Source organism: Solanum tuberosum, unplaced genomic scaffold, assembly GCF_000226075.1.
Source record: "Solanum tuberosum cultivar DM 1-3 516 R44 unplaced genomic scaffold, SolTub_3.0 scf00102, whole genome shotgun sequence".
In the NCBI taxonomy this organism is placed as follows: Eukaryota; Viridiplantae; Streptophyta; class Magnoliopsida; order Solanales; family Solanaceae; genus Solanum; species Solanum tuberosum.
In genome coordinates this window covers 1,279,338-1,295,490 of record NW_006239028.1, presented here as the reverse complement: position 1 = coordinate 1,295,490, position 16,153 = coordinate 1,279,338, and the positions used below count along the sequence as shown (strand labels likewise).

The following is a 16,153-nucleotide window of genomic DNA, read 5'->3' as shown; positions in this document are numbered from 1 at the left end:
TGTATATTTGGGTACATGAGTCAAAATTAAGTGTAATTTATTTTAGATACATTATATCCAAGTGGATTCGCATATTTCTGTGATACATAATAAATCTTGCTCGCCACTCTACTATGTATATATGCAAATCACACCATATACATACAAATACATGTATCTAATGTATATCTAGTGTGATTCACATGTATCTGAGATACATGACTGCTTCACTCGCCTCCCTCTCCATCTATCTCGCCACTCTCCTATGTATATACTCAAAATCTTCTTTAAAAATCTTAAAATTTAGCTATAAAATCCTCTTGATGTTCCGAATTTTTTTTATATATAATTTGTTGGAAATGATTCACGTTTGTGTTACATCAAATTTTTAAATCAAACTTTTGAAACTTTAATGATTGATTGATCATGAAAGAAGAAGAAGGAAGGAAGACCGAAAGCAACAAAGAGAAAAGGAAGGAGGAGGAAGGAAGAAAAAGCTATTAATGGCTAATTCTTCCAATTATTATTGGCTTCTTCCTTTCTTCCTTCTCCTTCTTCTTCTTCCTTATTTCTTTGCTTCTTTCCATCTTCCTTCCTTCCTCTGGCTTCCATTTTTAAAGCTTATTCAAAGCTCGACTTTAAAAATTGACATACCACAAATTTGAATCATTTAGGATGAATAGTATATCAAAAGACTCGAAACATTGAGAGGATATCATATCTGAATTTTGAAACTATTTTAAAAAGATTTGAGTTGGTTGGGATTGAAAAAAATCGATGTACAATGATAGCTTTATTATATCAACAATGTATATTATTGTATATACATCGTTATACATCCTCTATACACGAATATATATTACTTAAATAATATCGATACATTATATATACATATTGATATATTACATAATACATATACATACGGTCATTTTGTTAAAAATAAATTTTGTTGCATATACATATTGGTAAGTAACCCGAAAGAAAAGTCTCCTTATGTGATAATGGGGTTGTGCTGGAAGATTAATTCAAAATTGGAGTAGAAACCAAAACAATTTAGGATTTGATATTTTTCATAACTTATGATATGGCTATTTCTGTATCATACTATCCACTTTAAGCAAAATCTTCATGATTTTCTTCAAATAAAAGATCTCACACTATTAATATAAGTTGAATGGCTATCAAAGTTATGATTTTGGTGGTGAAATCAATCCTCCTTTGCTTGACTTAAAATCTTTGAGATATCTTGATTTGAGCTCAAACAATTTTGGAGGGCCTCAAATTCCGAATTTCAACATGGGGATTTTTTAATTATTACTCTCATTCGTAAATGGTAAATATTTATTCGCATCAAATGATTACACACAATATCATATATAAATCACTATAATTTAAGCGATCTAGTAAGACGAGAATGCATGCATGTTAATTAATAAAACTATGGTTAAGTGTCAAAATTTTGTGTGCAAACACATATCATACATCTATTGATTTGATGTAAACTGTTGTACGAATAACTATGAAAAAAATACATATGTTCATGCTTTGATTGAAATCTAGAAAATACAAATGCAATGGCAGCTCACAACAGTACACCTTTTGTTGTTTCAAACACACACTGAAGGGGAAAAAATCACTAGTTTCTTCAAGTTTTATCTTTTCCTCTTTTTTTTCCCCATCTTTTGACTACAAATTAAAGTGGGACTTCTATTGTAAAAAGTTTCTACCTTTTCTTTTTTGAAAAAAATTACGCGGTTTCCGTGACTCAAGAAATAGGGCATTTTGGTACTGTTGAAGTGATTGGCAAAATGCTGTCTAGTGGGAGAAAATATTTATGTCACGTAGCTTATATTTTGAGTTTGTTACTCGGTTTAGTCCATATTTGTATATAAACACTTTTTATATAAAATTGATAAATTATGTATAATATTTTCTCCAGATATAATATTGTATATTGTGTGATGTTGCATAATATTTTATGTTGAGCGGTATATTTTTGAAAATTTCACTTTTTTGGGTTTTCTGCAATGCAATGTATCTTCTTCTATCCTTTATTTTTTGTCGTGCAAATGGGGTTGAAGAAGAAAGAGTATGCATACTTTGTATAAAGTGATACCAGTGAGTCAAGGTTTATATAAAGTGAACTTTTTAAAAATTATTATTGTTGTGATCGGGCCAGCTTTTATGCATTTTGATTAATTCCATGAGATATTTGCCACCCTCCATCATCAACATGTAACTCTGTCCATCAAAACTAGGACAAATGGGAAGAATCACCTAATATTTTTTTTGTCTTTGCTGACTTTCTAATATGGACACTGTTAGGTCAGGTCGGCCAATGATAGTTTTAATATGATATGATATTATTCGTTTTGGACTAAATTCATATAACCTGTCGAATTATTGGCTTTGATACAAGTTGTTGTGTTAAATTGACCTAAAAACTCTAAGATAGAGTGATTTGTCCGTTTAAATTTACCCCGTACTATATTTTCTCAAGTACCCTTATATCATTATGTTGTGCTACACTAAAATAACACAAAGATATTCTTAATAAAATGTGATTTTATCTGCTTTGGATCAAGCTTACACGATTTTTCATTTAAGGTCTCACACCATTAATATATATATTCAACTTTCTTTTTTTTTAACTACCAATATAGAATTTTGTTCACACATGACCTAACAACTTCTCATGTCATATTCAATTTTGCTTGCACCTAAGTCAAACTCTGGTACCCCAACTTGGAATGTCATTATCTTAATTATTTTCTTGTCCTAACTTTCTTCACTATAAATCCATTTGGTGCAAAGCTCCTTAAAAAAACATGATAAAACAAACATGGCACTTAGTATGAATATACTTCATCTAACTCATTTTTTCATGTTTTTTCTGTTGTTCACATTTCTTTACACACTAAATATCAACTTCATTTCTTGTCACAATAATCTTAATGTTAGTTGTATAAAAATAGAGAAGGAAGCTCTACTTAATCTCAAGAAAGGTCTTATCGATCCTTCGAGTAGGCTGTCTTCTTGGATTGGAGATGAATGTTGTAAATGGGAAGGCATTGTGTGTCATAAAAAAACAAGAAATGTAATCAAGATCAAGCTACGTAACACTTTTAATCGCGTTGATGATGTAGGTGATGGATATCAAAGTTATGAACTTGGTGGTGTAATTAGTCCTTCTTTGCTTGATTTAAAGTCATTGAGGTATCTTGATTTGAGTTCAAACAACTTTGGAGGGAATCAAATTCCAAAGTTCTTTGGATCTTTTCGAAAATTGAGATACCTTAATCTGTCGAATGCTGGTTTTGGTGGACCTGTTCCTCCTCACATTGGAAATCTTTCAAGATTGCATTTTCTTGATCTTAGTAGTTACTCAATTAATGAACCATTTGCTAACAACTTGAAATGGCTCATTGGACTTCAATCTTTGAAGTATCTTAATTTAGGTAGTGTGGATTTGTCTAAGGTGAAGAACCATTGGCTTCAGTCTGTCAATATGATTCCTTCCCTTCTAGAGTTGCATTTGCCACAATGCATGCTTTCAAATCTTCCGTTGTCTTTTGAGTTCTTCAATCTCTCTTCACTGTTAGTCCTTGATCTCTCGAACAATGGGTTCAGCTCATTATTCCCATCTTGGTTATCTAAGCTTGGAAAACTTGCTTATCTTGATTTGAACTCAAATGTTCTTCAAGGTGCTATTCCAATTGAACTTGCAAACATGACTTCACTCCAGACACTTGACTTATCTGGGAATTCTTTCCTGGAGGGTCAGTTGCATGAGCAACTGGGAAATCTGTGCAACCTAAGAGAATTGGATCTTTCTCTAAACAATTTCACAGGCGATATAACCAAATTCATCAATGGTCTTTCTAGGTGCAACGAAAGCAAGCTAGAGAGGCTGAATTTGGGATATAATGCTGGATTGGGTGGAACTCTTCCAGATTCTATCGGATTCTTGAAAAATCTCAAGTATATTGAGTTATGGAAGAATTCATTTGTTGGTATGATCCCTGATTCGATTGGAAATTTGTCATCATTGGAGTATTTGATCCTTGTATGGAACCAAATGAGTGGACAAATTCCAGTCACTTTAGGGAAACTTTCAAAGTTGGTTGTCCTAGACCTTTTTGAAAATAATTGGTGGGGTGTCATCACAGAAGCTCACTTCACAAACTTGACTAGTTTGAAGGAGTTGTATATATCCTCAAACTCATTACCTCCTAGTCCTCCTTTGGTTGCAAACGTTGACACTGAGTGGATTCCTCCTTTTACTCTCCAGTATCTCAAGTTCAGGTCATGTCGATTTGGTCCTAAATTTCCTATGTGGATCAGACATTTTACTGAATTGCAAACTTTAACGTTCAGGCGTGCTGGATTTTCAGATACTCTCCCTGATTGGTTGTGGGAAATGAACTGGGAACTTGAAGAACTGGATTTTGGCTATAATCAACTTAGGGGCAGAGTGCCAACTACTCTAAAATTTAAGCCTGGTTCCACTGTCTATTTGATGTCTAACATTTTTGAGGGTCCAATTCCACCTTGGTCCTCAAATGTAGCCTCGATAAGCCTGAGAAACAATTCATTTTCAGGACCTGTTCCTTTTGATATTGGCTACAGATATCCAGATTTGACTGACTTGGATCTTTCTCAAAACTCTCTCAATGGAACCATTCCCTTGTCCATTAGCAAAATCACCAGCTTGGTAACTTTGATTCTCTCGAACAATCATCTTACCGGAGAACTCCCTGATTTTTGGGACGAAGTGCCAATTTTGTACACATTAGACCTTTCAAACAACAATTTTATTGGCCGCGTCCCAAGCACCTTAAGTACCCTTAATTCCCTCAGATTCTTAATGCTGAGTAACAATCATCTTTCTGGGGAATTCCCTCGTGGTTTCCAAAATTTCTCTTCAATGATCACTCTTGATCTTGGGAACAACCAATTTTCAGGAGAAATTCCTTCCTGGATAGGGGAAAAGATGCCAGTTTTGTTGGCCTTGAGCCTTCGATCGAACATGTTCAAAGGAGAGATTCCAAGGGAATTCTGCAATATGACATCACTTCATTTTATAGATGTTGGTTCCAACAATCTCTCCGGAAATATCCCGTCTTGTTTTGGGAATCTGAAGGGCATGACTTTGGATCCAGAATCTCAACGTTACGAAGGTCAATTGAACGTATTCTCCAAGGGGAGAGATCTCTTATACAAGGATAATCTTTATCTTGTGAATGGCATAATCCTTTCAGGCAACCATTTAACTGGTGAGATACCAGAAGAATTGACAAATCTTTCCAGGATGAATACCCTGAATTTGTCCATGAATCATTTGAGTGGAAAGATCCCTGAAGAAATTGAGAGGTTGAGACAATTGGAAACTCTTGATCTCTCTAGGAATGAGATCCATGGCACCATCCCAGCAGGCATGACAAGCTTAACATTACTGACTCATTTGAATCTCTCGCACAATCACTTGTCAGGTAGAGTTCCCACAGCTAACCAATTTAACACCTTCAATGACCCTTCGATATACACGGGCAATCCTGATCTCTGTGGAGATCCATTGCAAAACAAATGCAAGGATGAAACAGAAGAAGAACCTGATCTTCATCAGGATCCTCCTTATCATTCTTCTCCTAGTGAATTTGGAGAAATGGGGTTCTTTGTCAGTATAGGAGTAGGATTTGTTGTGGGATTCTGGGGAGTATGCGCGATTCTAATAATAAAAAGTTCATGGAGGCATGCCTATTTTCAGTTTGTTGGTTATTTGGGAGATAAGTTGTTTGTCATTTTCATTCTGCCTTGGGCTAGTTGGAGGAGATCCAGAAGCTAGGAAATTAAAGTATGCATATCTAGTACCACTAATAATCAATGAATATGTGCAATATAACGTGTTTAAGTTTTATTGTTTCTTACTGATCACCTTTCTGTTATTTCTATTGATCAATGCTAGATGAATCAAAGAAATAGTGTAGTGAAGTCTTCATTACTAAATTCTCTAATTTAAACTGAAAAAACTGAATAATCATTTCTGAATAGGTCATGATGAAAAGGAAAAATAAAGAAGGAATTGATAGAACTATGCAACAATGAGGTTGGCTTAGAAAATAAACAAATGAAGTACTATAAAAGGAGGACCAGTTAGCAGTTTTGTAAAGACTAAACTTAATCTTCATTAAACATTTTGATGTTCATATATACACTTGCTTGTGTTAACAGACATTTTGTTTAACTGTTAGATACATTAGGCTCTACTCTTTGAAGAATGCCAATTTCTTCCGCATTTCCAGTTGAGAGAGTGGAATCAGTAAGCGTACCATCAGTTAGGCTTTGAGTTTGCCAGAAGTGACTTCTCGTTGATCTGAATCCTGAACCGCTTGTTGACATCCCTGGATCAGAAAGGACATCCTGAACAAGAGTTTGGCCTTGGAGCATGCTTACCACTTGAGACATTATTGGTCTAAGTGTTGGAGCTGCATTAGTGCATAAAAGGGCAACATTCAGTAACACAATTGCTTCTTGTGACGAGTAGTCAGAACCCAAGTCTGGATCAACCAATTCCAATATACTCCCGCGCTCTTGCAAAACATAAGCCTAATCAAAACAGAAAATGAAGAACAGTTAATGTACTAAAAAAGTATGACATGTTCATTTGCCAAAGCCAATTTTAAAGTACTTTGGCTCTAAATGTACAAGTTGATGCAGGGGAAGATTAATAAGATGCTATTAGCATTACTCGGAATGTTGATAAAACGTTCTCTGGTTGAGATGAAACTAGAAGGGGAAGTGATTTAAGGATGATGGAAGCCCAGATATTTGGTCGAATAGAGAGAAGTAGTGAAATTCCCCGCTTTTGGGACTACATTGGGTTTATTGTTGTAGAGAGAAATATTAAAATTACCCAGTCAAGAAGATAAACACAATCTTCCGTTGGCCTATAATTTGTATTGCTTTTCCCACTAATAATCTCCAATGCAACAACTCCATAGCTGTAAATATCTGCTTTGCTAGTTAAGTAGCCTCGCATCGCATATTCTGGAGCCATGTAACCCCTGTACCACCAAATACCAAAGATGTTCCAACTTATTAGATCTTTGTTTCCTCATCATTAATACAGTTACTTGCTAATTACAGAGAATTCTGATACAAACAATCTTCACATTTCTTAAAATTTGAAGTAGCAAGAAAATATTTTCTTGAAAGTTCACCTATAGCTATGTTGAATTGCAAAATGTAAAATTATGACTGAAGTGAGACGTTGAGGTGCTAATAATTAGCAAACCAATGAGTTACAAATATGGTAAGGAAAGAGAGGTGGTTTTACCATTGACGAATAAAATTCTATGTTACTGTTCTACAAAGGCTGTTTAATATCTAGAAAAGTTAAGTTTCTTTAGGCAGGTAATAAGTTCTTGGCTTGCTTTACTTTTGGCAGATTATACCTGCAAAGTTGCTTTCGGATGAGAACAGTACCACGAGTGTTTCAAGATAAATGAGTGGATTAAATGTTGAGCCATTTTCTATGGAACATATCAACCAAATGTTGTTGCTAATGGGATCGGAACAAGAGGAACTAGTTTCATAATACTTACACAGTTCCTGCAATCCTGGTACTAATGTGGGTAGTATCATCCTCATGTAGTTTTGCCAAGCCAAAATCAGATATTTTTGGATTGAAGTCCTTGTCAAGCAAAATATTACTGGTCTTGATGTCTCTGTGGACTATCTTCAGGCTCGACTCCTCATGGAGATATGCTAAACCTCTTGCAATTCCTAGGCAAATTTTTTTCCGAGTAGACCAGTCTAATTTCATTTTGCCAATTGGACCTTTGCCTGTAAGAGAGAGACAAACAAAAAGAAAAAGTTGTATATACCAGCTCAGTTAGATAAACAATGTCAAGTGCATAAGCAGCAGACATATTTTGATTGATCAGAGTTAGGAAGTATTTACCAAAAAGAACACGAGATACACAGTTATTTTCCATGTACTCATAGACTAGCAATAATTGGTTTCCTTGAATGCAACATCCATAAAGCTTTACAAGATTTGGATGTTGTACAGCAGAGATCATCCCTATTTCATTCAAAAATTCTCGAGTTCCTTGTTTTGACTTTGCAGAAAGTTGCTTCACCGCAATTACTGTTCCATCAGATAATAGACCCTGTGTACAAAAGTCATGATTCAAAACTCTATTCAGACTTCTGCAGCTTATGATCAGCAAGTAAGATTATAATAGATTGAATCCTATGTCGCGAAGATAAGAACTCTGCATCTTAGTTGATGGAAAAAGATCAGTAAATTACTCCAACTTCTCAGGGCTATAGAAACACATATGGTAATAGAGCATTGCCTGTACAGTCTCCTCATTACAGGCGAATATTCACACTTCCTTTGAAGGTTTATGAAATTTAAGATTTTAGTCTTTCATTTTCTCTCTTAAGAGGCATCTGCACCATGTCATTATGATCCTTCTCATGCTAATATAATGACATTTATAGTTATGTGTTTGATTTAAAATAGACAAGGAAAAGATGATTACCTTATAAACTGAACCAAAACCACCTTCCCCTATCTTGTTTGCTGGGTCAAAATTCTTTGTCGCGGCTTTGATCTGTCTGAGAGTAAATAGTCCAGCTTGTAGATCCAGTCCTTTAAGTTCTGTTCAAGAGGAAAAGTATCTCAGTGGAAGCTAATGGCTATAACACTATGTTTCTTCAAGGTTCATATAAACTTTGGTCAAGTGCTTCAGACCATTAATGATTTTTGAAAGCCTAAAATGAATAAATGATTGATGAGATGAACAAGCAAGTCAATAGAACGTAAAGCATAACTTCAAGTATTTGAGCTGATATAATTTGGTATGAACTGAAATACTGGCTAGAAAGTAATTATGTAGTTTAGCATTTAACTTGAGAACATTATTGCTGACTCATAGGTCAAATAAATGGATACTAAACTTTCAAAAGTAAAATACTTGTAGTTATTACCTCTATCAGTAGATACATTTTCGCCTAGACAGCCTCCCTTGTACAAGATACCAATAATCAGAAGGACAAGAAATACTGATCCAGCTATTATGCCGGCTAGTATGCCAACATTAATTTTACTCTTTTGATCTGCAGGCAGATGAGCAGGCAGACGAGCAGGCAGAGGAGGGGGAAACTCTGCACGGAAAGGAAAAAATAATATGACATCTCAAAACTTGTGATGATTTTAGCAAGCTTTAATTGACTTGCATATGCAATTTGAAACATTTTCCTTTGAAGTCTTAGTATAAGTCTTGATGCTTCCACTACCAGACAAGATTAAGGAACTGAACTGGGGACACTATAAGTGGTCTCCCCACTGTATTCGAAATGCATCATGAAATTTAAGGGTATATGAAGTTTCTTAGGTTCTGATACACATAAACTTCCTGAAAGAATATGTTGACAGCGGTTTTAGATGCATAATGAATCAGTAGGAATAGAATTTATAACATCAAGATGGTTAACAAAACTTATTAAGCCTTGGTATGTAGAGTAATTTGGTCTCGGAAAGGTTTTTTTAAGGACTAGTACATTAGAATAATGTCCTATGATCCCTATGGCATTCATTAAAGAAGAGTTGAGCATACAACTGTAAGCAAGACAGATATAAACTTGAAGAGAGTAAAGGAACATACTATTAACAACTGATATAGCTGAAATTAGAGGACCATAAACCCCTCTAAATGGAATTCCTGTAGTCCCCCTTCCTGCCCAGTAAAAATGTATCTTCAGCGTGTGGCTTGTCACATTCACAGTGAACGTCTTCACAATGGGCTTACCAGGCCCACCAGCCTCTTTTGCAATGTTAAAATCCTTCAACACCAGCTTTTCCTGTCTCAAGAAGATTGAATAAATACACTGGTGGCAGCAAACATGAAATTCACACACATTTCACCTTCCCCCAGAGCATGAAATTTACCTGCAAGTAGACATCAAATATACGCTCTCCAAGGCTGTTGAATGAAGTATCATTTGTGAATATTATCTCCGCAAAATGGAGCTTGACAGTGTAGTTTCCATTCATTAGACATTGTCCATAATATGTGAGGGAGAGAGGAGATATACGTGCAGTAGTGTATAGTTCAAGTTCAGGGGCCTTGACATTTTGCAGGGCAGAGACATTGGTATTGATATAGACATCAGACTCAACGTCGTTGTCCATAAAATTTCCTGTGCTGCTAAACGCCCAGTTATGTCTTGAATAGTACATAGAAGCACCTCTGGGTTCTAAATCAGCTTCATAGTTTGTGTATTTTGTACCATTCTTGATGGTTACCTCTTTGCCTCCACAATTAATGTGGATAGAATATTGTTCTGCAAACCAGTAGACAAGGGCACTCTTAACAAGAATTCAGCAGAAAATCACAATGGACAGATCAGAAGACAGCAGTCAGTCCCAAACTCTTAAATTGTATTTTTTGTTGTTACTAGGAGTCAGATATGACACCTGGGCCTAACTCAACCCCAAAAGCTAGCTCATGAGGGGAGGATTGCCCAAGTCAATATAAGCAGACTACCAATCCATTCCCCAACCAATGTAGGACTCTAACCCACTCTAACAGGGGTGAGACTACGTACACACCGCCCTCCCCATACCCCACTTGTGGGATTACTCTGGCTATGTTGTTGTTGTTTATATTTTCTGCCACTAGCTGACCTCACACTACAAGTACACCTATTTATGTGACAGGAGACAGATTTTGTTGTGCTATCAATTACAGAAATGGACACATAAAAGTTTACTTACGCTGATCTATTGGCTCAGAACAAGGGAAATTCTGCTTCAGGCAAGGATGAATTTTGTTTCTGCAACACAGAAAACAAAAGAAAAAGTTGTTAAGAGTGCTACAAAAGTTTTCTATAGTAGGTAAGAGTTCACTCTTAGTTATAGGTGAACTCAAGGAACAATAGTTTCCTCTGTAAGATCAGTGCAACAGATAAATTTATTATAGGCACATTAGTCTTACGATTCTTGTCCCAATGCAGAATAGCTCTCCACCAAGTTTCTGAATAAATCGTCTTGATGTTAGAAAATTATCACAAACAAATAAGTCAAATGAAGAAAAACAATTTTATCAAACAACTTACTGATTTCCACGGGGACATTCAAAAGGTGAGGTTTCCCATGTAAAATTGTTAGTTGAAACATCTCTGTGAAGCAAAATAGACAACAAAATTAGACTAGAAGTTTCGCAAGTCCATAATACTAATAACTTTTTGAAGCTTAGAGATGATCTTTTACATTTTTTTAGTTCCTTTTCACCATTCTTTTTTTGGCAAAAATAGATTACTCAATATTGAATACATTCTAAAGCCTCTACTTGCATAAAAGCATGTAGGTCAGTAAGTGAAAACTTTAAAGAGCAATCAAGTTTTTTGCACATTTATACTCCATCCATCTCAATTTATGTGATGTTGATTGAGTTGGCATGGAGTTTAAGAAAGAAAGAAATACTTTTAAAACTTGTGGTCTAAAACAAGTCATCGATGTTTGTGAACATTTTAAAGTTAAAATTGTTACTAAATATGGAATTGTGTTATTCTTTTTTGGGACGGACTAAAAAGGGAAGTACGAATTAAGTTGCGAAAACACACACATGTTCTTGTTTCTGGTTAAAATCCATCCAGGAACAAGTCCAGTAAGTTTGTTCGCTGTCAAATATCTGCAAAGTACCAGAACAATTAGAGAAAAGAAAAAAACAGAAGCCTAATATTGATAAGCATCTGGCTACAAAGAAATAAAGATATCTGAAGAATATCCACTTACATAAAATCTACTTTGGATAGGTGTACAAAAGTTGATGGAATCTCACCAGACAGGCTGTTAAAACTAAGGTCCCTAAAATCACAAAGCAGAAAATAGTAAGTTCCATGGAAAAACAAATTTCAGCTAAAAAAGATTCAGAATCTTGAAGAATGTGTATATACTATATAGCATGAAAACAGAAAAGGTATCAACATGCAGGAAAACTGAACCAAAAAAAAGTGATTGAATTTTTTCAAACTTACAGTGTCTTCAATTTCTTCATTTCCCCAATATATTCAGGCATTTCTCCATGAATTAAGCAATTTCTTAGTACTCTGCATTGCACAAGAGGAATTCAGAATCTTTGATCAGAAATTGATTCCGAAATCGAAATGAAATGTCCTTCAAGCAGTCCATTAAAAGAAGAAAAAGTAAAGAAACTCACAGTATTTTTATGGATTCTAGGTTATCTAATGGTGGAAAACCAGATTTTCCACTTTTTAGATCACTGATCCTTCTGAAATTCATGAAAGAAAAAAATAACAAATTATTTTACTTCTCAAAGCAACCACAAATGACATCAAAAAGGAGTTTCACATTGGCTTACAAATCAATTAAACTTGTCAGGAAAGATATAGAGGAAGGAATGGGACCCTCAAGAGAACAGCCTTGTATATGCCTGCAAAAATTATAGTATAATTGGAGGTTCATGAGATCACAGCAATAACTGTAAATATGCAGGAAAAATTGGGGTATAAACTTCTAATATTCCAGAAAGAGGCTGTTTCCATGAGTTCAAGCCGTGGAAACAGCCTGTCATAGAAATACAGGCTAAGGCTGGTACAATAGATCCTGTGGTCCAACTCTTCCCTAGACCCGCGCATAGAGGGAGCTTAGTGCACCGGGAAGCCCTTTTGTTATAAAGCTAGAAACTAGACTTCATCTACTGAAGTCTGAAAAGTAAAGAAAAAAGAAAGCTTACAGTTTCTCAATTTTTGTCCAGCTGCTGATAAATTTTGGTATCTTTCCAGTAAAATTGTTGTCGTTTATCCTCCTAATATATCGGCAAAGTTAATTATGTGATCATCCATCACAATTCACAAGGGACAGAAGGAATGACCAAATGAGAAAGAGTTTAAAACTGTGAACTCACATATCAGTTAAGTTGGTTAGCTTGGCTAGTGTGGCTGGCAAAGCTCCGGTTAATTTATTTGACGATAGCACGCTGAGAATTAAGGCACAGATGCATTAATACAACGTGAAACGAATAAAGATTTCCAGAACAAAATTAAAACAGGAAAAAGAGAATTACAGTTTTTCCATATGAACCAAGTTGCCGATTTCTGGAGGTATTGTTCCTGAAAATTTATTTCCTTCAATGCTCCTGTATTGAAAGTTATAGAAGAGGCATTTTATTTCTCATGGAATCAAATACAGGTGATCAAAAATTCTTGTCAGAGCAGCAGTTAACTTTTGAAATAAAATGCCTTAGGAAAAGAGAATCTGTTTTGATATGTTTTACTTGAGCCGAAGTCTTTCACAAACAGCCTCTCTACCTCTACGAGGAAGAAATAAGTTCTGCGTACACTCTAGCTTCCCCAAACACCACCTACGAGATTTCACTAGGTATGTTGTTGTTGCAGACAGACATGACATATAGAGATCTTTTTTCCGCATTCTCACTTCAGTACCAAATTACAGTATAATATATATGTTGAATCAATGAATCGCCATATTGAAATGGTAAATGACTTAAGTTAACATTTTTATCAGGTTACCAATTAGTGTTTATCATAGAGATTTTACTTGTAATTACTTATATAGTCAGCGAATAGAACTTAAACTCGATTGTGTAAATACTTTATGCAGTCATAAATAAAACTTAAATTCAATAGTAAAACAGATTAAGTGCAAGTATACAACACTGAAAATGACAAGTAGGCATCAGAAGAGAAATTTGATCTTACAGGTTCCTAAGCGTCGTAATTCTGGTGAGAACTTTTGGAAATGGACCAGACAAGTGGTTTCCCATGAAAGAACTGCACATTCAAATAACAATTATTTTCATGTCAAATAGCTTATTCTAAACCAGAAGAGAAAAATTTAAGCACTAATGAAGAATAGTTTAGGTGAGAAATAGTATGTACAGGTCAAGCAAGCGCAGTGACGCCCATTGAAATGGGATTGAACCATTGAGATAATTGCGACTGAGGTCCCTGCATAATCATCATTTAGTAGTTGGATTAGTGCAGCTCCTAAGTTTTCAACATAGTAATATCAGGTGCTTCAGTCTATTGAGTGATAATTCTGTAACAAGGACTTACAAGTGCTTAAGATGGCGAAGTTGCGCGAATTCTGGTGGAATATTTGCTGAAATATTCTGTGCTTTCAAAGCTCTGTGGCATATTTAGTGTTAGTTTTTGACTACTTCATTGCATTACATGCAAGTTTAACATAAACAGGAAGTATACAATGTTGATTTGTTTGGTAATTTGAAGAAAGAGCTTTAACTTCATTACACTAACTGTTTCAAAAGATAATTAGTACTTTTCAAGATAACTAGAAACTAATTACAGGTAATTAATTATACATAACAAAATTCAATTAGTAACCTGAATTATAAGACATGTAATTTGTTACAACAAGTATTTTTTAAAAATTATCTTGTAGAATTTTTTTGAAAGTGAAATGTCTTTTGAGTTTTGAAATACTTTACAAAAATAATGTCCACACTCCAGACACCTCATTACAGCTGGGCTGCCATATAAGAAGTTGACTCAATTTTCAGTCAACTCATAGAAAAGTGGTACTTAAAGTCCACACATTTCATTTCCTATTCACACACTAATCAGTTCAAACTTGTAAAAAGTCTCAACCTTTCAAACTTGTAAAAAGAAAAGTTTTAATCTTTTCTCTTGCAAAGAAGCTACTTAAAACTGCAGATTTAATTGTTGCTGCTTTAAAAAAAATCAAATCTTCACCTCTATGCTACTCGGACTCTTCAAAAATATAGTCAAGTATGTGACAGATCCTCCAAAAGAAGTGTATTTTTGGAGGAGTTGAACAGGTGCTGCTACATTTTCGGAGAGTCCGAACAACATAATTTCAATTTAATAGGGAACAGACTAAAACATACATGGAGGTGATATGGCAGGTGGAATTGTTGTTAAAAGAGCAATCACAAGCAACATAGCTCTCAAATCCTTTAACAGTAATAGCAGTACTCCAATTTCCTTCTCCACTACAAGGATCTTTGTTAAAATCCCAATCTTTTTTCCCAAACTTTTTTGCAATCACTTTCAATGCTATCACTGCACATCAAGAAAATGAACATATGGGTAATTGAAAAAACTAAGCAGCACTCTTCAATGAACAGAAAGCTCCAAACTTTTTCTGATATTTTCCAAGAAAATGAAACATATGAGTAATTTGTACTCTCTCCATTTCAATATGCTTGTCCTATTTTAACTCGACACGAAGTTTAAAAAAAGCAAAGAACAATTTTTAAATGGCCTTCAATTAAAAGATTTGTCAAATGTACCAAATTGTTTTTTAATTTTATGCTCTTAAACATGTCACGTGTAAACTGGAAAGTTAGAAATTAAAAAGTTCCTGAAAAAGTAATAGAGAGTTACTTTTATACATTGAAATTGAGAAAGTAAAAACTAAAAATTAAGCAGCAGACTTCAATGAACAGAAAGTTTCAAACTTTTTCTGAAATTTTCCAAGAAAATGAAACATGGGTAATTGAAAAAACTAAACAACAGACTTCACTGAACAGAAAGTTCCAAACTTTTTCAATTTTCCAACAAACTGAACATATGGGTAATTGAAAAAACTAAGCAGCAAACTTCAAAACACAAAAAGTTTGAAACTTTTTCTGACATTTTCCAAGAAAACAAAATGGGAACATGTAGAAACTGAAAAAGATTACTATGGGGTTACCTTCTTCTTGTGGGAGCTTAGATTTTGAAGTTGCTGCTAAAACTGTGAAGAAAACAAGAAAAAGAGAAAATAACAGAGATTGAAGAAACAAAATCTTCATTATGCTCATTTCCAGCTACTATTAGATTGTACAAAAAACAGTACAAAAATCCAAAGAGTTTCAGCTCTTCAGTCACTTCCTTATTGGCATTTTGTTATAGTATAGTAATAATAATAGAGAAGAGAAAATTGAAGATTGGGTTATATTTCATTATGGAATTTTTTTTTATTTATAGGATTGAATTGCTGTGCTGAATACTGATGAGTGATGGGGCAGGAGGCAATTTTGTATTCTTTTCGTCCCAATTTAGGTGGCACATTTTGAATTTCAAAATTATTTGACTCTTGAAAAATGAAATATATATAAATTGGGACAGAGGGAATATTTTTATGAAATATGTC

General features: G+C 34.6%; 2 protein-coding genes across 2 annotated transcripts; one reads left to right on the top strand and one right to left on the bottom strand.

Moving 5' to 3' along the window:
• The first annotated feature begins 2,676 nt into the window (after window positions 1-2,676).
• LOC102587714 (LRR receptor-like serine/threonine-protein kinase GSO1) lies at window positions 2,677-5,896 on the top strand. The gene has a single exon (XM_006348925.2). It carries the CDS (start codon window positions 2,822-2,824, stop codon window positions 5,822-5,824), a length of 3,003 nt encoding a protein of 1,000 aa, XP_006348987.1. The 5' UTR covers window positions 2,677-2,821; the 3' UTR covers window positions 5,825-5,896.
• Window positions 5,897-6,139: 243 nt separating this feature from the next.
• Window positions 6,140-15,938, bottom strand: LOC102593481 (probable LRR receptor-like serine/threonine-protein kinase At1g07650). Its single transcript, XM_006348867.2, has 24 exons — window positions 15,713-15,938; window positions 14,904-15,078; window positions 14,092-14,163; window positions 13,915-13,983; window positions 13,735-13,806; window positions 13,080-13,151; window positions 12,921-12,992; window positions 12,750-12,821; window positions 12,375-12,446; window positions 12,213-12,284; window positions 12,031-12,102; window positions 11,789-11,860; window positions 11,619-11,684; window positions 11,110-11,172; window positions 10,989-11,027; window positions 10,769-10,827; window positions 9,941-10,335; window positions 9,657-9,852; window positions 8,980-9,156; window positions 8,532-8,650; window positions 7,943-8,153; window positions 7,584-7,824; window positions 6,893-7,043; window positions 6,140-6,585 (listed from the first exon to the last, which is right to left on the bottom strand). Exons 1-24 carry the CDS (start codon window positions 15,819-15,821, stop codon window positions 6,220-6,222), a joined length of 3,084 nt encoding a protein of 1,027 aa, XP_006348929.1. The 5' UTR covers window positions 15,822-15,938; the 3' UTR covers window positions 6,140-6,219.
• Window positions 15,939-16,153: the final 215 nt, after the last annotated feature.